The 25814-nt window shown below is 48.2% G+C and overlaps 1 protein-coding gene across 2 annotated transcripts in view; it reads left to right on the forward strand.

The window, feature by feature from the left end:
- Positions 1 to 25814, forward strand: part of UBE3C (ubiquitin protein ligase E3C) — a 115481-nt gene that overhangs the window by 17923 nt on the left and 71744 nt on the right. For both annotated transcript variants that reach the window (XM_005205800.3, NM_001192188.3), the window contains exons 2-9: positions 5921 to 5974; positions 8747 to 8821; positions 9310 to 9456; positions 14309 to 14424; positions 19424 to 19581; positions 22550 to 22703; positions 23127 to 23347; positions 23834 to 23991. In XM_005205800.3, coding sequence (XP_005205857.2) covers positions 5921 to 5974; positions 8747 to 8821; positions 9310 to 9456; positions 14309 to 14424; positions 19424 to 19581; positions 22550 to 22703; positions 23127 to 23347; positions 23834 to 23991 — 1083 coding nt within the window. The remainder of the gene's footprint in view (positions 1 to 5920; positions 5975 to 8746; positions 8822 to 9309; positions 9457 to 14308; positions 14425 to 19423; positions 19582 to 22549; positions 22704 to 23126; positions 23348 to 23833; positions 23992 to 25814) is intronic.

Raw genomic sequence — 25814 nt, forward strand, 5'->3', positions numbered from 1 at the left:
TGAGGTTTGCTCTAGTTTACTTATCGATGCAAGGGTTAGTGTCCCCGCTGTGGAGGTGAGAGAGTGGCGCTGAGAGCAGCAGGTCTGCGTTAGGACAGGAGGGTTAGTCACTGTCTGTTTGAGTGCCTTTTGTAAATCTAGTGTGTAACTGCTGCTGGGAATCCCTGACTTGTCCAGGCCCGTAGATGCTGAAAGGGAAAAGATACTTTCCAGTGCAGTAAGTTGAAACCAGCAACCTGTAAAAATCAAAGTCTGCCTGTGCTTTTTGGCTGGCACTTACTGCTGTCTTCCTCCCAGTCACACGTGTCATGAACTTATTCTTGGCTTTGTTGAGCTGTATTTAAAAACTTATGTTGTGGAGTAGCTTCGTTAGTGTCTTAGTCTAAAAGAGTGAGAGGTTATTTGTTGTACTTGGATAATAATTCAAACAGGAGAAGATAAAGATTCAAGTAAAAGCAGCGTCTGTGGCCTTTCCGCCTGCTGCTCACCGCCCGGTCTGACTCTTCTCAGTGGCCTTGCAGAGCCCTGCTCTGTGCGTGAGTCACAGAGGTGTGCCCTCTTCTTGTTTGCACGCGTTCTGGAGCGTGCTGAACCCCTGCGGCGCTCCCGCCGCGCCGAGCACTGTGTGGAGGCAGTTCAGTCAGTACAGATGGGTCTCCTGCACTTTAAAGCAGTTCTCTGTGATCCTCCCTGTGATGAGTGTCCTGAAGTTACTTCGCTGTCATGTAGTTTAATGGCCATGTAGGTTGTTTTCGACTTTTTTTGGTAATTGAAGCAGCATTGGGTGCGTATACTTACATGTGTGCCAGTAACGTTTGCAGGTTAAATTGCTAGGAGGGTTGATCAAAGTTCGTGTACACTGTGAATTTTTATAGTGATTTGCAAACCGCCCTCTGAGGAGAGCACACCAGTGCATGAAGGCAGCTGCTACCCGTCCTCACCTCAGCCTGTTACCTGAGGGTAGATTTGCCAGTCAGGTTAAAACCTGCCATTGCTTTTGTATTGCTTTTTTTCCCTAAAAATGAGTAAAAATGAAGTTATGTTTAAAATATGTTTTTATTTCCTAGTTATTCTATTTGATTGTTGATATTTTAAAATTATTTTTGAGAGCTTTTACAAATAGCTGGTTTTGCAGTGTTACAGATATTTCCACTGTCACCTTCTTAAACCTTGGATATAATGTTTTTCTGTGTATAAAGTTTTAATTTTTATGGGATCAAACTTATAATTCTTAAATAAGTTAATGACAAACAGTACCATAGATTTAGCGTGTGGAGTGGCGTTTCTTCCTTAGAGAAGGTCTTCCTTCACATCGAGCATTTAAGAACAATGCTCGTGTCATCCTCATGTATTTTTACAGTGCTCTGTATGTGTGCAAATCTCAGGCCCATCAGGAGTCTGTCTTGATGTGAAGACGTAGGGATATAATGTCATTTACTTGGGCTTCTCAGCTGTTGCATGCTGTTCACTGACTAATGCGCTGTGCTTCCTGGAAGGCCGAATCCCTGCTGTGCTTTCTGTCCCCCTGGAGGCCCTGTCCCTGTGCCTTGCCTGCCCCTGCGGGAGCCTGTCGGGGCAGCTCAGAGTTTGCCCCGGGGTGTGGAGTGCGATGTTCCCGGTGGAACATGAGAGAATGTTTAAAAACATGATCGTGTTTATTCAGCACCCAATAGAGAAGTTGAGCTAGGCTGTCTGTTCAGGTGTGGTAGGCAGGCCCCCCCCCAGAGCGTGTGCCGGGGGTGGACTGCTGCTCCAGCTGAGGCCCAGGTCGCTGGTGTGGGTCCTGGACCCTAATTCGCCTGTGCATGGTAGCAGGCTTGCTGGTTTACTTTCTTAGCAGTGTGGTGAAATTTCACTTTCACAAGCTGATGGTTATTTACTGTTCCAGGCCACGTGCAGGCACTCAGAATTGTGAGTTAGCGTCTGGCTTGTGCCTTTATTTTTCCCTGCCTGACCACTGGGCCTGGCATACTGTGAAAGTGAAAGTCGTGTGGTCGTGTCTGACTCTTTGCAACCCCATGGACTGTACAGTCCATGGAATTCTCCAGGCCAGAATACTGGAGTGGGTAGCTGTTCCCTTCTCTAGGGGATGTTCCCAACCCAGGGATTGAACCCAGGTCTCCTGCATTGCAGGTGGATTCTTTACCAGCTGAGACAAGGGAAGCCCAAGGATACTGGAGTGGGTAGCCTTTCCCTTCTCCAGGGGATCATCCCAACCCAGGGATCGAAGCAGGGTCTCCTGCGTTGCAGGCAGATTGTTTGCCAGCTGAGCCAGCAGGGAAGCCCCTTGGCGCACTGTGGCCATTCCTTGCTGCCTTCTCAAGCGATAGGACTCGTCTTGTTTTCTTACTTTCTGCTCCTCTCTGGAGAGGCCACCCCCCACCCCCCACCCCTCCGCTGGCCCTGTGTGGCTCCAGCTGCTGAAGGGCGAGCATCCTCGCCATCTGGCGGCCACACCTTTGAGGGTGCTGCCCGTGTGGCCTCGGGGTCCTGACTGCAGATACAGCTGTGGTCTGCGTGCTGTCTAGCACGCCTGTGCGCTGGAGCGAGTCTGTGAGTGTTGCGTGCCCGCGGTCTCCCCGTTGATGGGCGGCAGGGCAGGGGAGGCGCTGGTCTGCCCTCCTGGGAGAGGTGGCGTTTAAGCCGAGCCTCACCTGAGGCGAGAGGGCGCTTGTCACGTGTGCGCGTCGGTGTCAAGGGGGAAGGCCAGGTGGGAGGAGGGCAGGGCGACGGAGGCTTGAGGGGCTCGCTCTGCGGGAGGCGGCCCCCAGAGATGGTCGGGGGACGTGGGGGAAGAGCAGCCGCTGTTTGACCACACCGCTTCTGCTGTGACACGGTCCATCTCGTTACCCTCCGGAGCACATCCTTCCAAGGCAGCTCCGGAATCCGCCTTTTCTCGTGCACGGTCTCTGAGCCGTCAGTGGCACCCACGTGTGTTGAGACGTGTGCCCCGGGGGAGCCAGCGTCTGCTGTCTTTATCGCTGTTGTCCAGAAGCAAGTCCGGCCACAGTGGGTCGCAGTGGACAGGCCACTTCTGCGTCCAGCAAACTGTGCGCTCCTGTATCACTTTAAAATAGCCACTGCCTCGCGTGACACGGGACTCGGCGAGTATCTGTTAAGTGAGCAGATTCCTCTTACGTGCCTCATTTGAATGTCTTTTGAACACGGACTGTGTCTGAGCTGGCACGAGGCAGCTCCGGTTCCCCTGCGAGCTCGGTACCCGCTGAGGTGTGCAGTCTGGCGGTGGCCTGCTTTCTGGGCGTCGCCTCCCTGCTGTGTTTCGCTTCTCTCTCTCTGTGAGCTGACTGCGCTCAGGGCAGCCTTCCTCCCGGCCTTCCACTGCCTGTCTCCCCTTCTCTGGACCTTTCTCGAGCCCTCCTGCCCTCCCACCCCGTCCCTTCTGAACTCAGGCCCAGTTTTGGCGACTCTAGTTTTTTTCTGTGGCCTCCTCCTCCTCTGGCTCCTTTCTGATTGATCTTCCAAATTATGTATGTCTTACAAAGACAAAAGATTTTTAAATTTTTCTCAAAATGTAAAATAATATGATCATATTTAATGTTCTTTTTCAGAGTAAATAGTCCACAGCTGAATGGCTGAGGCTCCAGACCCTTCCTGAGTCCAGATCTTGGCTCTGCCTCTCTGAACCTCACTTTTGTCGTCCATAAACAGGGAAAATAACAGTTCTTGAAGCTCATTGGTTGTTCTGAGGGACACCTGGGCTGACCAGGTCCAGGGTGTGGAGCGCCCGTGGCTCTCTTCTGCGCGTGGGGCCCGTGCGCGGGCAGAGGGCTCGGTGTTGGTGGCGGCTGGCGCATCCCGTGCGGCTGGTGTGTCCTGTGGGCTTGGCAGGCCGCTCTCTCCTCTGTAAAGCATTGAGGGAGCATGAGTGCTCTTTGAAAGGCCTCACGTTTTTTAAACTACAATTTTATGGTTGAGATCACACGTCAGGGTCTGTGTATGTGTGTCCAGGACTGTGGGTTTGCTGGCTGTGCTTATTTTACAGTGTTTGAAATGAGCTGTTTTAAGTAGGAATCTTTGTAGCTCTTGGAGAAGGAAATGCCAACCCACTCCAGCATTCTTGCCTGGAGAATTCCAGGGACAGAAGCCTGGCTACCCGCAGTCCATGAGATCCCAAAGGGCCAGGCGCGCCTGTGCGAGTCTCACTTCACTCCGTAGCTCTTGAGCACGGGCGTGAGGACGTGCCCTTCCCGCCTGTACAGTGCCCTGTGTCCAGCGGTTTTCACGTGCAGGTCTTCGGAGGGAAGGACACTCGCTCTCGGCATGCCTCTGCACCCTCTCGTATCCGTGCTTCAGACCTAAGGGAATTTCTAAGAAATGCTAGTGTTCAGTCAGCACCCAGGTACGCTTTTTGATGACTGGTACCTGTTGCGACTTTGAGGATACTGCAGCCTCCGTGCAGTGCTGCAGGTGCTTAGAAGTGCTTTTCAGCTGTTAAAGGTTACTCCTCTCTTTAGACGTCTTTGCTTTACCTAAAGAAATGTTTGTTCATTCATTTTGTAGGGATTTATTAAATCCCTGCACGTGCTGGACGTTGAAGCCAGTGGAGGTGAACTGGTGGTGAGAGACAGGCCTAGCCCTCAGACCCTCACCCCCGGGGCATTTAGGTTAATGATGCTGCAGCTTACATGTGAAGTCAATTTGGTGACTGTTTTGCTGACATGTACCTTTTTTAAAAGGTAAAACATGGCTTTAAGTATATTTTCTCGTAGTTGTAACAGCATTTTAAGAAATCTTGGCTCTTTAGTTGTACCCAAGTAATGAATATACATTAAATCTGGGCGAAGGGAGAAGAAGAGAAATTACAGGTGTATACTTACCACTCCTATTCACAAATAAAGAGAATAACTAGAAGTATGGTTGTATTTTTATCTAGAGCCTTTCCATAATTCTGAGCATTGTAACTTTCTACTTTTTGCTTTAGGTTTTTTTATTCCCCCTCCTCTTTTTAGTTAATCCGTTAAAAATAAAATATTTTTCTGACCTTTGACGTGTGGTAGCTTTAAAGGTTTTTTTATTTGAATCCAAGAAATGAAATTTTCTATAGTGGAAAATATCTGGAGGATTTCTTTCTTTGGCTGTGAATTTTGTCAGTGAGAAACTTTTGTTCTACACATTGTGTATTCCTTCACATATCAAAGTTGATTTTAATTTGGCTCATTGCTTGCTTACTGACACTATTCTGATGAGCTGTATGTGTTAACAAATTTAAGTTTATTAATTTTTCTAATGATTTGTATGTTAAGATCTTGGACCTTTAATTTTGGATTAAATTCACAGAAATCAAACGCCCTTGCAGTAAGGACGGAAACTGTTCTGGGGCGGGTTGCCTGTAAGTGTTTTTCTTTGAAACATTTAACTTTCCCATTTGTTATTTCAGTTCCTTCTGCATATCAACTAATTTTGGTTAGAATGCAGTTTTACTTATGATGAAAATAATTTTTTAAAACTCTGGTAACAGTGAAAAGTTGAGTTTTTCATTGACATTTTCACTAGATAACTGCACAGTCACATGCAGAGCTGTTGGGAACACCACGCGAGGTCTTGTGTTGGCCTGGCCTTGTCTGTGGCGCTCTTGCAGAGCCGTGGTGTGAGCTCACAGGCAGGATGCTGACGGTGCGCTGATCTTACTCAGACCTCCCCAGTTTTACTTGAACTAACGTGTGTGTGTGTGTGAAGAAATAAGATCCTATTCTTAGAAAACGACTAGCGTTATAACATTGACTTGATATGTGGCCTGGGGGAGGGGCCATTTAACCCCTGTGCCTGGGATTTCTTATCCCAGACAGTTGGATTGGATGGTCTCTCGAATTCTTTTGGGTCACAGTATTCTGTAATTTTTGTATGAGAGCATTTTAGAATTTGAAATTACACCCTTTGTCTTTTCTCTCTTTGTGTTTAGGAAGAAAAGGCTTCTCTTTTACATCGTACTCAGGAAGAAAGAAGAAAGAGGGAGGTAAGCAGTGTGTGACAGTCCCTGTCGACAAGCCGTTTCCAGAGCATTTAGCTAAGCCCTGCTTTTACTGTTTGATATACATAGATAAGTGTATGTATACGTGACATAACGCGTATTTGTATGTATGTTAAACTTCTGAAACCATTCTGGATTTGTTGATTTTATGGTGAGTCATCTAATGTAGATGGGCTAAAAGAATGTAGAAAAGATGGGCTTAAAGGAGGAGTTTCCAGAGTGGGGAGGACATAGACTTCCGGTTCATGTGGTTGCTTGTGGTGTGGCTTCCAGAAGCGGTAGAAAGTCTTGGAGTATGTTCGTGCTTTACCAAGTAGGAGAAGACTCCCTGTGAATACAGGTTGTGTGCACTGTTTGTGTGTTTGTGAAGAAGCTGAGTACACGAAAGGGGCTAGGGACCCCTTTTGTTCCAGTCTATTTTACATTTTGTCATCGGAGACAGTTTCTTAAAGTGGCTTTGCCTTGTTGACTCATCAGCAGTGTGGTGTCTTACGGCCTGCTTTTCTGCGTAGTTTCTTGTTTTGTTTTTAATAAGTCATGCATTCCTTTAACACATACATATTGAGAGCTCGTGTCCCGGGTAGTATTCTGCCGGCTGGGTGTGTGGGTGAGATAAGACAAGACAGTGTTCCTGCTGGCGTGGACCGCAGGGGTGAGGCAGGGTCCTGCAGGGCACCCGGAGGGCCTGCTGTCTGTGTCGAGGGATGGTGTCTCTGAGCTCGTCAGAGCTGAGTGAATTCCTGGAGGACGGAGCAGGAACGTTGTAGGCAGCTGGAACAACTGGGACAACTGCAGATGTCTCCAGAAATCACTGAATGCTTCCTTGGTGGTGAAATTGCCCTCCCTTGAGGGTCACTGCCCAAACAAGAAAAGTATACTGAAAAACAAGAAAATGACACCTAGTGGGTAGCCATTCCCTCCTCCCGAGAATCCCTGTGACCCAGGGTTCAAACCTGGGTCTCCTGCTCTGCAGGTGGGTTCTTTACCCACTGAGCCACCAGGGAAGCCGGTGCACTGGTTGCTGCGTCTGCTCTTCTCTGGAGCGCTCTCAGGCAGCCCTTGCTCCCTGTGGTGCTTCTGCTCCAGCTCCCCTCTCCTCCTCCTCCCCTTGGGCTCACATTACAGGTGTAATGTGACCTTCATGCTGTGTCCTCTTCTCTGTATGTTTATCCTTTGATTTGGCTAGTCTTTTCTCAACTTCTAATTTACAAATTACCTCTTTTAGTGATGTCTGATTATTAAATACATCCACTGAGTTCTGAATTCCAGTTTTTATTTCAGTTCTAGAACTGTCTTTGATTCTTTTATTTACCAGTTCTCTTGTCTTTTAATTTCTTGAACATAATTTTAGGTTTTTAAAGATAATGTTTAAACTCCAGTATTTGGAATTCCTGTGGGTTTGTTTGTGTTGTTTGTCCTCTTGATTTTAAATTCTTGTCTTTTGCCTGGTTATTTTGGTTGAATACTGGGCATCGTATGTTCTAACCAGAATGATGTGTTCAGGTTCTAGAATGTGACCTCTTCTTCTTTTCGGAGAGCGTTGCATTTGTTTCTGGCAGGCAGTAGGGAGTGGGACAGTAAACCCCCTTTAACTGAGGGGGGATAAGCTGGTTGCAGGCTGACCTTGAGGCCTTGTGAGGGCTGATCTATTTCCGGTACACCTGCCAGAGAACTAGAGTGTTACTGAGGCTTCCTCCCTAGTTAACAACTGAATGAACAAAAATGAATGTGTTGAAAATGCCTGGGATGATTTATGAGTTTATCATCAAGTACCCTTAGAATCATAGTTATGAATTGATGCCCAAACTTGGTTCAAGCTCAGGGGTTCCCTCATAACCATCTCAAGCTCAGAAAGTGCACTTTTGTGGCCTGACGGTGTGACTGTATGAGTGTGTGTGTGCTATTCACGCCTGTAGGCGCCATTCAGGGAGGCTGTGAAGTGGCGTTGCGTGCTAAGACAGAGCACCGGTTTTCCTGTCACACCTGCGTTTGCTTTCTGACGCATATCTTTCGGCATCCCTAGTCTCTATGGAGAGTTGAGTCTCTGTGTCTTTGAAACAGGAGTGGCGCTCGCCTGGCAGGTTGCTGTGTGATACCCGTGGACTGTCTCCGAGTGCGGGCACATGGGGGGCCCACGTGCAGGTTCAGGGGCTGCATATTATGGCTCCCTTGTGTGTAGCGTCCAGAGTAGAGTTCCATGGAGGTAGAAAGTTGATTAGTGGTTGCCAGGGCAGGGTGGCGGAGAAGGCAATGGCACCCCACTCCAGTACTCTTGCCTAGAAAATCCCGTGGACAGAGGAGCCTGGTAGGCTGCGGTCCAGGGGTCGCTAGAGTCGGACCCGACTGAGCGACTTCACTTTCACTTTTCACTTTCATGCACTGGAGAAGGAAATGGCAACCCACTCCAGGGTTCTTGTCTGGAGAATCCCAGGGACGAGGAATCCTGGTGGGCTGCCGTCTCTGGGGTCGCACAGAGTCGGACACGACTGAAGCGATTTAGCAGCAGCAGGGCAGGGTGGAGGGGTGGGGTGGGACAGAGTGAGGGGTGACTGACGGCCAGCAGTTCAGGGGTTTTATGGGGCCGAGTGATGAAAATGTTCTGAAAGTAGACAGTGGTTATGACTGTACAACTTTGAATATATTAGAAATTGGTGAATGGTATGTTTCAAAGAGTGAATTTTGTGGTGTGTAGTCTTAACTAGTGTATGTCATTTGCACTGATTCTGATCAATTGTTCTTCCTCCCTATGTTATTCAGGAAGAAAGGCGAAGATTGAAAAATGCAATAATTATCCAGTCATTTATTCGAGGCTATAGAGACAGAAAACAGCAAGTAAGTTTGCTTTTAAACTGAGAAGGAATTAGGCATGAGAAAACTTATTTTGAATATAGCATTGGATTCTTAGAGGTGGAATTCATTTTATGTGCATTTTTGTGTGTACTTGTTTAATGAAAGTTAATGTGCAGAAAACAACAATTCTGTAAAGCAATTATCCTTCAATAAAAAAATTAAAAAGAAAAAAGAAAGTTAATGTGGATAATAGTATTTTCCCCAACAAGTGATTTTACTAGTTTAGGTGAGTTTTTTGGTGGTTTCAAATTATGAAATACAAGCCTAGGCCAAACCACGGCTACAGATGACAGTAGATGGCGGTGGTGGTGACCCCTGTAGAGGGTGTGGAGCAGCTGCACCCCAGGCGACCAGCTGTGGCCTCCACGTGGCGTAGCCCTCGCGCTCATCTGCGCTCCCAGCGACCCGAGGCCTGGAGACCTCGGGCCGCACAAGCACTGACGCCGCCCTCTGTCTCGGTCTGTCTCCAGTGTTCTATCCAGAGGAGCGCATTCGACCGCTGTGCCAGCCTGTCCCAGTCCGGTGGCGCTTTTCCCCTTGCCAGTGGTCCCAACCTTACCCTCCTGGTGCGGCAGCTCCTGTTTTTTTACAGACAGAGTGAAGACTCGAAACGCTTGGTGAGTGTCGACTCTGCTTTCTCTAACCCTTGTGTGCGTGTTCTCCAGCTTTTGGTTCACTGGCAGACGCCCCTCCAGCACGGCTCTCCTTGTGAACCTCCACGGTCAGTGGTGATGGGTTGTCTTTGTGATCATGTGTTTTTCCTCTTAAAGTTGATACAGATTTTCTGTAGGCTTTTTCATTTTTTTTAATTATGGAATTTTAGATACAAGAAACGGGGGTGCCGTGCCGTGCATGCGCTGTGCACCATGGTCCGGAGTGCACGGTCCGCACCGGGTCCAGCGCGGAGCCCGCCGCCCAGAACGTAACCGTATAACTTAAAACATTTTACAGGTTGTGAGGCCACCAGTGATGAGCAGTGGTGCGTATTAATGGGGGACATCCACGACCGGCTCAGTCTTTTTAAAAAGTAGAACTTGTCACTGAGTCCAGTTTCCCAGGAAGTAGAGATTCCTGTGTGATCATTAGGTTAAATACATACTTATTCTTGTTTGAAGGATGAGTCTACAGTGAAAGGTCAGCCTTCCGTGGTCCAGCCGTGCGACTGGCAGCAGCCCCCTTGTGTGAAACTCAAGTATAGGAGAGGGAGGGCGCTTCACTGCCGGGGTGGGCTCTGGTTCCAACACCCACACTGCTTCCTGTTCCGAACCGGGATGGGCCATGGGAGGAACATCCTGTGGGTCTCGAGAGCGGTGAAGGTGGCTGCCTTAGACGCACCTTTTCTCGGCTCTGAGGCCAACGAGGAGAGGCATGAGAAGTGCACAGCAGCAGGGCCTCGGCGCTCTGTGGGCGCAGACTGCCCCTCCTCCCCGCGCTCGCAGGCTGCGGTCAGCCGTGGGGCACAGCCGCGGGCGTGTGGGCGGGACGGGCGTGTGGGCGGGACGGCCGGGAGGCGCAGGCGTCTCGAGCGCGCCCTTGCCTGTGCAGCGCGGCCCGGCCGCCCCGAGGCCCGCTCAGCAGTCCTGCGTGCTTCCTAGGTGTGCAGTGCCCGGCCCCACGGCCCTACATAGAGTCAGAATTCGCCAGCCCCTCAAACCTGGTTCATAGGACAAAAACGAACCAGATGCTTTATTCAGTTTGCAAACAAAAATGCAAGAACAATAAACCAGTCACATAATACGTGGAGGGTAGGTCTCCTGCCCCATCTTCAGGTTCCCTGATTCCTGTCTTAAGAGCAGGTGTGACACCGCTATTGGGAGTTTGTTTATCTGAGGTGCCGCGTACAAAACAGCATATGTGGCTCTCCCTACTCCCTTGACTCATTTTTTATTATCGTGACTAAATATGCTCTCTGCTAAAACAGTGTTTTCTTTTGTGTAGCTTTCCTGAATTACTCTGGAGTTAAGTATCGTGTCACTTCTGTCTCCTCATCTTTGGTCTCTGAGGGTCGGGTCCTCCTCCAGCTTCCGCTTGGTCAGGCGGCTGGCGCTCGCCCCCCGGGCGTCCTGTGCGCCCGGGAGCCTGCTGCGCTGCGGCCGTGGTGCAGTCGCCCTGGGAACACTCGCTTCGCTTCTCTTCAGTTTCAGAGCCTCTCTCCTGATTGCACTCCTGTTCGCCTGCTTGGTGTACTCTCTCGTTTTATTCATACACACTTTCAGTTGACTTCCTGAGAAAGGATGCATAAGGAAAGTTTATATATCTGAATTTAGTAAAGAAAAAAACAACAAAAGAGTTAAGCAGAAAAAAAAAGTGAAGCAAAGCAGGTATTTAATGTCCTTAGAACTTTGCGAATGATGATGTTGGTGCATTTCTAGAGAAATTTAAAAACAATATCAAAGGCCAGTCCACTCCAGAGATACATCACACAGCGCAGGGAATAAAGCCAGTGTTTTATGATAACTATAAGTGGAGTGTAGTGTTAAACAACTTGAATCGTTACGTTGTGCCCGTGAAACTTAAGTAACATCGACCATCACTTCCGTGTGCACGTGTGCTCAGCCATGTCTGACTCTTCCAGACCCCGTGGACCGCAGCCCTCCAGGCACCTCTGCCTGTGCGATGTTCCAGGCAAGGATACTGGAGGGAGTTGCCATTTCCTCCTCCAGGAACATCAATTGTACCTTAATTAAGACAAACAAACGCAGTCCAAGAAGTGTTAAAGAAAGCACTTTGAGGGTTTCTTTATGTTGTTGAACCATAATTACTTGACTAGTGTATTTACAACCTTATTCTTACAGTTCCCACAGGTGCCCGTGAGATGGTCACAGTGTTTACTAGACCTTCTACTGTTAGCTGTTAATGGGTTAAGAGATGGGAATACCAGACCACCTGACCTCAGAAACCTGTATGCAGGTCAGGAAGCAACACTTAGAACCAGACATGGAACAACAGACTGGTTCCAAATTGGGAAAGGAGTTCGTCAAGGCTGTATATTGTCACCCTGCTTATTTAACTTATATGCAGAGTACATCATGAAAAATGCTAGGCTGGATGAAGCACAAGGTGGAATCAGGATTGCCCGGGAGAAATATCAGTAACCTCAGATATTGATACCAGATGACACCACCCTTATGACAGAAAGCAAAGAACTAAAGAGCCTCTTGATGAAAGTGAAAGAGAAGAGTGAAAAAGTTGGCTTAAAACTCAGCATTCAGAAAACTAAGATCATGGCATCTGGTCCCATCACTTCATGGCAAATACGTGGGGAAACAGTGGAAACAGTGAGAGACTTTATTTTTGGGGGCTCTAAAATCAAAGCTGTGTTTTTTTCCTGTGGTCATGTATGGATGTGAGAGTTGGACTGAAGAAAGCTGAGCACCACCGAAGAATTGATGCTTTTGAACTGTGGTGTTGGAGAAGACTCTTGAGAGTCCTTTGGACTGCAAGCAGATCCAACCAGTCCATCCTGAAGGAGATCAGCCCTGGGATTTCTTTGGAAGGAATGATGCTAAAGTTGAAACTCCAGTACTTTGGCCATCTGATGTGAAGAGTTGACTCATTGGAGAAGACTCTGATGCTGGGAGGGATTGGGGGCAGGAGGAGAAGGTGATGACAGAGGATGAGATGGCTGGATGGCATCACCGACTCAATGGACGTGAGTTTGAGTGAACTCCGGGAGTTGGTGATGGACAGGGAGGCCTGGTGTGCTGCAATTCATGGGGTCGAAAAGAGTCAGACACGACTGAGCAACTGAACTGAACTGAAAATCACTGCAGATGATGATTGCAGCCATAAAATTAAAAGACGCTTGTTCCTTGGGAGAAAAGCTATGACCAACCTAGACAGCATATTGAAACGCATATTGAGACTTTTCCAACAAAGGTCCGTCTAGTCAAGGCTATGGTTTTTCCAGTAGTCATGTATGGATGTGAGAGTTGGACCATAAAGAAAGCTGAGTGCGTAAGAATTATGCTTTTGAACTGTGGTGTTGGAGAAGACTTGAGAGTCCCTTGGACGGCAAGAAGATCCAGCCAGTCCATCCTGAAGGAAATCAGTCCTGAATATTCATCGAAAGGACTGCTGCTGAAGCTGAAGCACCAGCCCTTTGGCACCCTGATGCGAAGAACTGACTGATTTGAAAAGACCCTGATGCTGGGAAAGATTAACGGTGGGAAGAGAAGGGGGTGACAGAGGATGAGATGGTTGGATGGCATCACTGACTTGATGAACGTGAGTTTGAGCAAGCCCCAGGAGTTGGTGACGGACAGGGAAGCCTGGCGTGCTGCAGTCCATAGGGTCGCAAAGAGTTGGACATGACTGAGTGACTGAACAAACTGGACTGCGTGGGTAGTATGAATTTTAGAATGCACTGCGTGTCAGATAGTGCAGTCAACACTTGTGTCACGTTGGTTCCTGAGGAAATACGGACAAGCGGCTCCAACAGCTTCTGTGTAGGCAGATGAACAATTGGGCAGGGTCTCGGAGTTCCTTCCCACCAACTTTGGACCCACTGGGGATTTACCAGGCAGAACACTTGTGCTCAGACTTTGATAACATCTCATATTAAGTAAGTTTTACTATCAAAGGGGAGACTGAATGTGACAGGCACACGTGAGAGGCTCTCTTAATTGTAGCTGTTTCTGTTGTTAAATGAACAGGTAGCAACCAACATATCGTGGAGAAAGCGAGTCCAGGAGGTTCCTTGTTAGGTGTGGTGTCTCAGTCACTCATGGCAGCGGCGGCCACACTAGAGAGGCTCCTGGGTGGAGCTGGATGGAAGTCTGAGTCCACGCTTGCTGAGCTTGTGCCCCCATCACTGGTCGTGTCCAGGACGGTGGGGATTCAGGCCATCCCCCCATAGCTCTGACCTTTTCTCCCCTCAAGCATAGTGCAGTATAATTGACAAATAAAGCTGTAATATTTCAGTGCACACTGTAATGGTTGTGTAAACATTGTGATGGAATTCCTCCATCTAGCTGTGACGTACCTCTCACCTGACGTGTTGCACGCCTGGCCTTTTATCGGAGGTGGTGGGGCTGTAAGATCGCCTTTTCCACCAGCATTTCACGGGGTCGGGGAGGAGAGCATCCACAGAAACAGTGCTGGAAGGTAGAGAAGACGCGTGAGAGGGAACCGCTGTCCTTTGTGATTTAGGATTAAAACTGGGACTCTCAGTGTTTTTATTGTGGACTGCTAAATTTTGCAAATGAACTGTTTCTGTTTCACGTGTATGTGAGTTTTCAAGTACTGTTAGTGTTTAGTAATTTAACTTCATGCTGATGTGCTTTTGTAGGATGGAAAAGTCAGGATGTGTGTATCCTGCTAGTAAAACCTTGACTTAGAAGATTAACTTGTTAACCACGTTTTGATTATTTTGGTTGTGTCTGCCAATTAAGGACATTTGGCATGTTACGTAATTAGAAAACAGTTAACTTTTTACAGACTAACCAGTTGTATGTTTTGCTCTTTCAGATATGGATGTATCAGAATCTGATTAAACACAGCGCTCTGTTTGTCCAGCAGTTGGAAGGATCTGAAAGACTCACATGCTTGTTTCAAATAAAGAGGCTGATGAGCCTCTGTTGCAGGTAAACCCATGTTGCCCCAGCATGGGTGGCGTGGTGGTCTCGTCTAGAAAAACACCGTTTGTGTTTCAGTGTCATAGTAGATTTCCTGTTGTTGTTGGATTTTTTTTTTTTTTTTTTTTTTTGAGACTGAAATGTTATGTGTATTAGTTTTTACTCCCGTGATCCTCTCTTTAGAAAGTAAAATGTAGTGAAGCATACCTTCCAGGGGATGTTTTCTTCCCGGTGTGGCCTGGAATTGCTCTGTGGGACGTCAGGCATCTGGTTGCTTGGCAAGTGGACAGGCCAGCTGAAAGGCCCGTCTCTGTGCCAATGGTCACTGATCCCAGGCCGCAGGGTCACTGCCTGCGGGTGAAGGGTCAGGCCTTTCATCAGGCTTTCCTGACCTGTGTCCTGGACTCAGTACAGAGCACATTGAGGTGATGTGAGCAGTAGCACTTGAATGAAAAAGCAAATTAACATCTTTACCATTTTTCTAAAATTTGATGATGTCTGCACCGTAGCCAACTTTCAAATGATTCTGAGCCTTTAATACACTTTCAGCTAATTTTCTGGAAGTTGCGTGTAGTCAGGTTTATTTAGGGTTCATGTCAGAATGAGGCCTGTTAGCTGACTTTTCCAGATCCTGAGCTGCACTAGAGGCAAAGTGGAAAACCCCCAAAGAGAGAATGTGGATGATCGAGAGTCCCAGGAAATCTTTTTTTTTCCCCAGACCCCTTTTATTTCTCGAAAACCGTCCTTTGAAAAACACACTGTGTGCGTTGGTTCTCTGGAGCAGGGGTCCGTGGACCTTCTCTGTAGACGCCTGCACCACACAGTGGGGCCTGGGCGCCGTGGCCTCTGTCACACACACGGCTTTTCCTCACAAGCCCTCAGAGGTGTCAGGCATGCCCTCCCCCAGAGCAGCACAGTCTGGGGCTCTCTTGACCTGGGCTTAGAGTTTGTGGCACTTAATGTGCTTTTGAAGGTATTCATCCAGCAAGTAATTTTAATAGATGATAGATCCAAATGCAGTTTCTGCTTGTTTTCCCCAACTTTCTGTCTTGGAAAATTTCTGACACGAGAGAAGTGGCAACACCACCGTATATCGTGCTCCTGGATTCAAGTTCCATTTGCTCATTTGCTCGCTGTCCGTCCGCACACACGCAGCGCGCTGTTTTTCTGGCGCGTGTGGAAGGGGCTGCAGACAGCATGGCGCTCACTGCTCCCCGTGCTTGTCCTGGGAAGGCGCGTTCTGGTGACGGCAGTGCTGTTTTCTCCTGAGAGAACAAATGGTAATTCTCTGCCGTCGTGATCTACTCCCTATTCACATTTCCTCAGTTATCTCAAAAGCTTTATCTTCTCTGTTTTGGTGGCCCTAGCATCCCTTTGGTTCCTTCATCTCCTCTGTTTCCTTTCAACGGGGTGTCAGGTCTCCCCTTGTCCCGTTGGGGCTGATGCAGCCTCTGGTGGGCGTGGCACCGTGTGGTGGGCGTGGCCCCGTGTGGTGGGCGTGGCCCCGTGTGGTGGGCGTGGCCCCGTGTGGTGGGCGTGGTCCTGTGTTGTGCGCTGTTTGCCACCAGGATCCTGGCCTGCAGCCACTTGACCCTGCAGGTCTCCAGACACTGCCCAGTGGCGCCCCATGAGAGTTGCTGGCATGGGGCACACTCGATTCAGTTTAAATGTGTATAAACAGACTGCCTCGGAGCAGGGCGTGTGAGAGACCTAGCGTGTCTGTGCTCAGCGAGGCCAAGTGCGGCTGAAGACTCCTCTCCGCGTTGCCCAGGCTCTCCTCTCTTAGGGCGCCGCTTTCCACCTGGGGGTTTTCGCATTTGATGATCTGTGCTTGATGCTGTTGTTGTGTCCACCCACGGCTCATTCAGTGCTGACTTTTCTAATGGTCTTGTTTCTTCAGTGCTGGCTTGTTGGCTTGTTTGTGAAAAGGACCCTGCCTCCTTCCCTTCAGGCTCATTCCGGCTCGTGTTGGCTTTCAGCGCTTGATGGAGGGAGCTCTTCTCAGAAGCCCCCCACCCCGCCTTTCAAGCCTCCGTGTCTCCTGGGACCACGGTACTTTGGGCTCACTTAATACCTCCCCTGCAAGCCCGAGCCTGGGACTGTTTTCTCTGGGGAAGCTGGTTCTCTTAGATGAGGAATGAAATTTTACGAAAGTAAAGTGAAAGCAGTGATCTGTTAGGAGCGTCAGTTGTTTCATGTTGCCTGCCACGTGCAGGGTGCTGAATTTTGGGAGTGCAGGCAAGTTACCAGAGAAGGGGTGTGTGCCGCCGCCTCTTTAAGTCCCCGTGGGAATTCAGGTGCATTGTCTGGAGCAAGCGAAGTGTAGACCGAGAACCAGAGGCTGGTGTCTGCTGCGAGAGAGGTGGAGCCTGGGGTGGAGCAGGGGAGTCCAGGCACAGCATGGGGAGTGCAGTCGGAATTGATCGTTGAATGGGTAATGCTCACTGTTAAGTAAAGCCAGGACTCGCGTGCGAGCATGTGTCAGTGACTTCACTTAACTGGTTACTCAAAGAGGGAACCAGTAAGATGTTCCAGCTGATTCAGATGAACCTGCCTCAGGGAATTTGTATTCTCTGTCTGACAGAGCCCTTTGCATTGCCAGGAACAGGAATAATTTGTGTGGCTCTGTGTGGGAAACATTTGCATTGCTGTTAGTTTTCTCCAGGCTCACGTCTGCAGAGTTGGGGGTGAGCCTGTGGAAGGCGGGGGTGGAGGGAACCCAGTGACTGAGCTGAGCCGGCCACCAGTCCCCCTCTCCTCTCCTCCCCCCTGTTTCACAGTCTGGCGATTTTTCCCTGCAGTAAGCCCATGGGTCCCTGTGATGAGAGCTGTGATGGAGGATGGGCACGGGGGTCTTGTTGGCTTGGCTGTAAGAGGAATTGAGAAGGGAGAAGAGCTCTGCACAGGTACAGACGCGGGCCCGGATGGGAGAGGTGGTGGTGTCTGGAGAGTGACATGGGGAAGCTGACAGCCTGCTTAGTGAGGATCCTGGGGCAGGAAGACGGGCCTGGGGAGCCCGGCCTGAAATGGGCAGAGGCTGTGCAGCTGGAGGGCCTGGGGTCGGGCCTGGGTGCGCCCAGGATGGGTTATTCATTTTCTCAAGAAACAGCCCACGGCAAAGGAGACAGGTGAATGACCAATGAGCACCTGGAAAGGTGTTCACGGAAATCGTGTCTCAGACCACAGTAAAGCACGCTGGTCTGGCTGCTAGAATGGCTACACCTTCAAAGTGTCAGGACCATGTGAGGTGGGGACGAGCAGCGGGCTCTCAGCCCCGCCTCTCACGTTGATGGTTCCTTGTGATGTCCGGCTGCCATATGACTTGTAGTTCCTCGCCCAGGAGCTTACCCAGAAGTGAGGCAGGTCCACAAGGCTGCTTTGAATGTTCAGACAGCTTTATTTATAACAAGAAAAGACTGGAAACGACCCAGGTCCCCAGCACGTGAACAGGTGACCGGAACGTGGTGTTTCCATGCTGTGGAGCAGTGCTAGCCAGCTGTTCGCGGGTGCCGGCTGGGTCTCGGAGAGCCGCTCAGGGAAGACTGTGGACGTTGATGTGCACGTTCTGTGTGAGTCCCACTGCGTAAAACCGTGGAAAGTGCAGACAAGTCTAGTGACAGCACAGCTGGGGGGAGAGTGGAGGGAGAACTTACTAGAGGGCCGAGTGGCGGAGCAGAGACGTGTTCGGTGTCTGTTGGTGTGATGTCAGAACTCACAGCTGTTGTTGTTCAGTTCCTCAGTCGTGTCCCAGTCTTTGCAGCCCCAAGGACTGCAGCATGCCAGGCTTCCCTGTCCTTCACTGTCTCCCAGAGCTTGCTCACACTCATGTCCATCGAGTCGGTGATGCCATCCAGCCATCTCATCCTCTCTTGTCCCCCTCTCTTCAATCTTTCCCAGCATCAGAGTCATTTCTAATGAATCAGCTCTTCCCATCAGGTGGCCAAAGTATTGGAGCTTCAGCTTCTGCATCAGTCCTTCCAAGGAATATTCAAGGTTGATTTAATTTAGGATGGACTGGTTTGATCTCCTGGCATTCCAAGGGACTCTCAGGAGTCTTCTCCAGCACCACAGTTCGAAAGCATCAGTTCTTTGGTGCTCAGCCTTCTTTATGGTCTAGTTCTCACATCTGTACGTGACTACTGGAAAAACCATAGTTCTGATTCTATGGAACTTTGTCGGCAAAGTAACGTCTCTACTTTTTAATACTCTAGGTTTGTTACAACTTTCCTTCCAAGGAGCAAGTATCTTAATTTTGTGGCCATAGTCGCTATCTGTGGTGATTTTTGAGCCTAAGAAAATAAAATTTGCCTCTGTTTCCACTTTTCTCCTATTTGCCTCAAAGTGATGGGACTGGATGCCATGATCTTAGTTTTTTTTAATGAACTCTCTGTATTGCCTGCTTTAGATGAGTACAAATTGTCACACATAAATTATGTCTCCATAAAGTTGATTTTTAAAAAATGCTCTCTCTGAAAATAAAACTTAGTTTTGTAACAGCTGAGCCTTCCTTTCTGCCTATAATTCTCATGGTGAGATGAGAGTCTTTACTTAAAGTGCTGGGTGACTTAGGCCCAGAAGTAGATTAAGCTGTCTTCTTGGGGGATGTTTTGGGCATGGGGAATCTTGAAGGAGGCATGTTTGAAGGAGCTGGTGGGCACTTTTAAGGAGCCCCCCTAGCTGAGTTGGGTTAGATGGAGCACGGGTGGGTTAGGGGCGCTGCGCGGTGAGACCCTCCCCACAGTGATTTTCCTTGCCTGCTTCTCCCTCCCTCCTTGACTGCATGTTCCTCTCTCAACCCGGAGCCAGCATCCTGTGTGGCTCGTAATGAGGACTCAAAGTGCGAGTGACATGGTGCTTGGCTGTTTCCTGAGGCCCGTCTGTTTTCGGGGAAGTTGTAGGACTAGAGCAGAGGGGCCCAGGAGCGTCCCATGCCCGAGTGAGGAGTGTGAGGACCTCTTGGTGGCACTTGCCGTCTACTGCCTCTGGGACACCTTTTCCACTTTTACAGGTTGCTGCAGAGCTGTAATGATGACAGTCTGAATGTTGCGCTTCCCATGAGGATGCTGGAGGTGTTCTCCTCTGAGGACACTTACTTGCCTGTTTTACAAGATGCTAGCTACGTGGTGTCCGTCATTGAACAAATTTTGCACTACATGATTCAGAATGGTGAGTTGGTGGTGTCAGAACTGAGGGTGGCGCTGTTGTGAGCAGTTGGCAGTGGCCAGGGCACTTTTCAGGGCAGGGACCGCGAGTCTGCGGCTGGGATGGGACCTTTGTGGGTCACAGACTCTAGCATCTCTCCTCTTCTCTACCCTCCTCAGAATTGGGAAATGCATCTAATCTCTAACCTTCCCTGTTGCTTGAAAGTGAAGGAAACTAGTCATCCGAAGTGCAGATACCGGGGCCTGCTGTGCTGGGCCGGGTTGCCATGGCTAAACTTGGCAGCCTGGGTGCTGGGCGCAGGCCGCCTCCAGCACAGTGACATGCTGACCCACCTGGAGAGAGCCTGTCCCGGGAATCAAGTGGTTCAGTAGAGAAGAGGAAGATGCTCAGTTTGTCTGACATTTCTCATTAAGTGGGTGACACCCGTCTTCAAGCGGCCGCGCTGTTGGGTGTAAGAAGCTCCGTCTGAAAATCCTCTGAGGACGCCTTAGTGACGCTGGCAGGGAGATGAGGATGTGCACATGGCGCTTAAGACTTCCCTGACAGCTGAGTACCGTGAAATAAACCTTTTCAAGAGTTTACTCCAGGGAGTCCCTGGTGGCCTTGTGGTTAGGACTCGGCGCTTTCAGTGCCAGGGGCCCTGCTTCAGCCCCTCGCTGGGGAACTGAGATCCCACGGACCACACCATGTGGTCAGCAACAGCAGCAAAACTCTGACTTGTTATCACAGGTTGGGTATCGGAGCTGCAGGGCTCCTGGACTCCAGGAGCGTTAACGTTAAAATGGATGTGTTACTGGTCGTAAAAGGAGCTATCAAAAGACATTCCAGGACGGAACAGTTACTGATAAAAACATAATTTTGCTTTTGTTTTCTTGATGGACTACTCTAGGTTAAATCTAGCTAATTTAATCCTCAAGATTAAAATTGTATAAACTAAATTCTTATACATCCAGCCTTACTGATTGGCTAGTTAAAAAAAAAATGAAACCCTACTTAGTTTGTTGAAAAATTTGGGAAATTACTGAGTTAATTAAAAGTAAATTGAAAATTACAGAATTTGATCTTTAAAGAAGAAATTTTAAAGTCCACTGTATTGCTCTATTATTGTATATATTGATGTTAAGGCTAAGCATTTCATAAAAAGTTTTTACTTCTGCTTTCTAAAAGTGTGAAGGAGATAACTAAAGAATATGCATTATTTTTGAATGTGTCTTGCACTAGGCAACACTTTGAAATCTTACACAGAAAGTGCTGCTGCCAGCATCTTCTGTGGCATAGCTGTGTTTCGTCTTTTTTGATAAGTCACTTCCTGACATCACTAGTCTCCCACATTTTAGTGTCTTTCTCTTCATAAGTTTGTGTTACCGTGTACCAGGTTGCCTTAGCCTGAAGCTCTTCAGAGCTGCGACCAAGCTGTTCCTTATATGCTGTTCCTGCTGCCAGTCTGTTCAGTATACACAGATGTGACGTTGATAGAATAATGTGACACTTCAAAATTCTTCTTGATATGTTTAAAAATTTCTTGATGTATTTGTTTTTTCAGATTTTTAAAAAAAAATTTTAAGTATTTTTTTTTTACTATTGTGGGCTTTCATTGCTGAGCGGCTTTCTCTGGCCGCAGCAAGGTGGGGCTGCTCTCCAGTTACTTGGGTCCTTGGGCCTCTCATTGCAGGGGCTTCTTTGGTTACGGCTCCCGGGTTCTAGAGCACAGGCTTGATAGTTGTGGCTCACGGGCTCGGTTGCTCCCTGGCATGTGGGGTCTGTGGGCCAGGGATCAAACCTGTGTCTCCTGCATTGGCAGGTGGGTCCTTAACCACTGGACCGCCAGAGAGCGCCCTGTATTTTCAGTTTTATAGCAGAAGAGCTTTCCCTGTCTTGACGAGTGTTGCTGGTTAAGCAGTGTCTGTGAGGTTAGGGTTGGGGTGGTCGCGGAGCAGGTCTAGGGGTCCCCTGCAGGGAAGCCCTGTTCAGCGGCTGAACCTTGGGTGCAGAGTGGGGAGCCCCCAACAAGTGGGGAGTGTGTCCGTGTGTGCTTAGAATGGCGAGGTGCTCAAGACTACAGCTGGAGATGTGCGTCCTGCCTCAGGAGAGGGCGCGGCCCCGCAGGGCTGGTGGCCTGGGATGTTAGAGGTGGCAGAGGACCCCTCCCACAGCTTAGGCGGGCCATGCCCGTGTGTCTGCTTCATGCAGGTCGCCTGTAAAACACGTGAGCCCCTCGGTGTCCACACTGTGGTCTCCAGAGGGAGCCGTTTCTTTAAAGGGAACTTGAGTTCCGGGAGGAATGGCTGGGAGATGAGCAGGTGGGACTTGGACATCTTGTCCCGTCAGAAGGCAGACAAGTGAGCCCGCTGGCCAGAGTCCGGGCGCGAGGTGACAGCCAGGAGCACAGAGCTGTGGACGGAGTCTGCTCAGGGCCTGCGGTCCTGGGTCAGCTTGATGGTCTCTACAGCCACACAGTGGCATGGTTACTTGGAGGATGCCTAGGAGACAGCTTTTGAAAATCCCACTGTGAGCTTTTTACTTGGCTCCTGATTCAGGCAAACTAGTTAAAAAAAAGTTTAAAGACAGTTGGAGACCTGATCACTCATAGGTATTTGTGGTATTAAGAAGTTGTTATTAATTTATTTTAAGAAAATAGAGTTCTTTGATGACGTGCTGAAATAACTGTATCTTGGCTGGTCCCAGATGAGAGGCGGTGTAGGTGATTGGATGTAGTTGATCATTGTTGGTGCTGAGCAGTGGGTTTCTCAACTTTACACATCACTTCAAGCTACTTGGGAACCAAAAGATTTACTTGATAAAAACTTGCAGGAAAAACTAACTTTAATTTGGACCTATGGAGATTTATAAAGAGCAGTTAAAAATTGCCAAGTTTTTTTTCCCCTTGTTGTAAAAAAAAAAAAGAGAGAGGGGTATTGATATTTTAATACAAATTGATACAACTTATAAATATGTTTTTCTTTTCTTTTAGGGTATTATAGATCTCTCTATTTGTTAATTAACAGCAAGCTTCCATCAAGTATTGAATATTCTGATTTATCTCGAGTTCCTATAGCAAAAATTTTGCTAGAGAATGTTTTAAAACCATTGCACTTTACGTACAACTCCTGTCCAGAAGGTGCAAGGTGAGAATGAAATCAGTTTATTGATTTTGTAATTTCACAAGATCTGTATCTAACAATAACTTTGGCACAGGATGCTGTCTGAAATATAGACTTGCAAGTCATTTTTGCTTTATTAGTGTGACTCAGTTTAAAGAAAAATGTACTTTTTCTGTCTGGCCTGCACCCAACATAAATTTATAATTCTGGTGACCTGGTTATTTTCTTGCTTTCTAGTAGCTATCAGAATATAGAAAAACATAGCAAGGTTTTGTTTTGTTTTTTTTTTAATAGGAATGATAGAGCATTAAGTTTAGGGTGCTCTAGTTAATCTGAAAAACTTAACATGTCTGATGAAAAGGTTATTTTGTGAACAGTGATTTTAATCAATGATTTTGTGAACAGTGTATTTTGATTTTATTACGAGCTTCCGTTTTTCTTCATTAGGCAACAGGTTTTTACAGCCTTCACGAAGGAGGTCCTGGCGGCCCCCTTCACGGAGCAGATCTTCCACTTCGTCATCCCTGCCCTGGCGGACGCGCGGACCGTCTTCCCCTACGAGCCCTTCCTGACTGCACTGCTGTCCCTCGAGGGCAGACGGCCCGCCACCAGTGGGGGCGCACCATGGCTCTTCTACTTTGTTTTAACTGTTGGTGACAATTATTTGGGTATGAAACGTTAGGGCGTACTGCTGAGCTCACGTAGAGGCAGCATGCGTAGATAGGAGCGGGCGGGGTGGGGTGCACGGCCGGGTGTCCCCTTGTCAGCACGGCCTCTGGGGGAGGAGCTCCTCAGAAGAGCGCGTTTGCTTAAGGCCGTGGCCTGGCTGGTGTCCCCGGGCATAGTGTCATAAGGCAGGATAAGAAGTCTGATTTAACAGGGCCACACAGATTAAAAAGAATTTTAGAGTTGAATGGGCCAATTTCTGTGCGTGTGGGGCTGTTTTTCCCCGTTTACGCTAAGCTGCTGGGTTGCCTGTCGTAGCGTTTTGGTATCGTAGCATAATATATTTGAGTGTACACATCTGCACGTGAAATATTAGAAATGTAGTGTGTGTCCTGGTCAGAAATGCCTCTCGGAGTTTAGGAGAAGTGGTCACCCGTGTCCTCCAGTTTCTCACCCCCCCTAACTAACGATGTGGCTGTCTCACCAAGGCGCGCTCTCCGAGGACGGGCTGCTGGCGCACCTGCGAGTCCTCCAGGCCCTCCTGTCCCAGCTGCCCGTCTCGCCCGCCCGCGCCAGCGGCCAGGATGCAGCCAGCGACTCGGATGAAGAGGAGGGGGAGGAGGCCGACAGGCCGGCCAGCACTCCGGTGAGCCCCCAGCTGTGCGTGCGCCCTCGCCTGCGCCGCCCTGCGGTCTCCATGCCTCTTCCTTACACGCATGCACAGATATGTGGGCACACTTAGATGTGCGTTTGCCTTTTCAGTGTGAAATAGGATCACAGTCTATCAGTTTAGTTTTTTGCTCAGTTGTGTCCAACTCTTTGCGACCTCATGGACTGTAGCAGGCCAGGATTCCCTGTCCTTCACCATCTCCTGGAGTTTGCTCAGATTCATGTCCATTGAGTCGGTGGTGATATCTAACCACTTCATCCTCTGTCACCCCCTTCCCCCTTTGCCTCCAGTCTTTCCCAGAATCAAAGTCTTTTCCAACATAGAGACATGCGGTTTAATGTTTGGTCTTTCAGTGCAAAGTAGGGCTGCTCTGTGTATCACTTTAGTTATTACTCAGGACACCACTCTTTGAGTGAAGCTATTGGGTTAGAAGGTTAAGCTCCTGTTTGCAGGAGGAGCACTTACTGTGTGTCAGGCACTATTGTACTCTTTTTTATTTTTAAGAATTTTTAAAAATAACAGCTTGATTGACATACATTTTACCATAAAATTTACCCTTTTATTTTTATTTTTTTAAATAAATTCTTATCTATCTGTTTGGGGGTTTTTTTGTTTATTTGGGTTTTTTTGGCCTCACGGCATGTGGATCTTGTGAGATCTTAGTTCCCTGCCCAGGAATTGAATCTGTGCCTTCTGCAGTGGAAGTCCAAAGTCCTAACCACTGGACCACCAGGAAAGTCCCAGAATGAGCCCATTTAAAGTGATACACTATTCAGGGACTTCTCAGTGTATGAACATAGCTAGGCATCTGTTGCCACTGAGTCTAGAACGTCTTCATCACTCCACAGAGAAGCCCCAGCCAGGCCCTTTCCTCCTTGTCCTCCCCAACCCCTAAAAGAAAAGCAAGGTCGTTTCCTCTTAACTATCTCTTGACCACTGCAGAACATCTTTTGTCTATTTTCACAGATTTTATAGATGATAAACATTATGACTTACTTTAAATTTCATTTTATGTACATTGTCACATTTTATCTCCAAGTTCCCGTTCTCCCTCTTCTTACCTAGCAGTGTTTCCTGTGTGCTTTCAAGGAATAAAAAGCTTTATGTCACACACAGGCTGTTTGTCTTACCTAAGTGGTATAGTCTGCCACTGATGTCTTCTTCTCTTAATTACACAATTGCAGTGCCTTGAGGTGTGGCTGTACTAGATTTAAGGTTTTTGTTTTTTGGTTGGTTTTTTGTGTTTAGAATATGTCTCTCTGGTTGGTGCCAAGTCTAGTCCCAGGAAAATACACTTGAGAATATGCTGGGGGGAAAGGGATCGGGGGGTGGAGTGGAAGGGCTCAGAGGCTCCCTTAGCAGAGAGGAAGCCAGCCCAGCAGGAGGAGGATGGGGGACAGCCAGTGTGGCCAGGGCAGGGCTCGTTACAAAGGGCAAAACAGAGGGTTTTGGTGGGTGCTGGAACTCTTGATACATCTTGTCACAAGTCAGATGCAAAAATGTGTGAAATGTATGGTGAAAAAAAAGTAAGATCTGATAAATGAAAAGTAGATAAAACTTCTGTTTTCAGAAGACAGTTTGTTCATACTTACCTTCTAGAGACTCTGTGACATTTAAATATTATCTGTGTATGCATACCTCATTTTATTATACTTCTCAGCTACTGTTTTTTATACGTTAAAGGTTTTTGGCAGTTCTGTGTTGTCAGATGATGGTGAGCATTTTTAGCAATACAACATTTTTAAATTAAGATAGGTGCATTGTTTTATTAGACATTGCCATCACATTATGCACTTAAT

This window comes from Bos taurus, chromosome 4 (genome assembly GCF_002263795.3).
Source record: "Bos taurus isolate L1 Dominette 01449 registration number 42190680 breed Hereford chromosome 4, ARS-UCD2.0, whole genome shotgun sequence".
NCBI lineage: Eukaryota > Metazoa > Chordata > Mammalia > Artiodactyla > Bovidae > Bos > Bos taurus.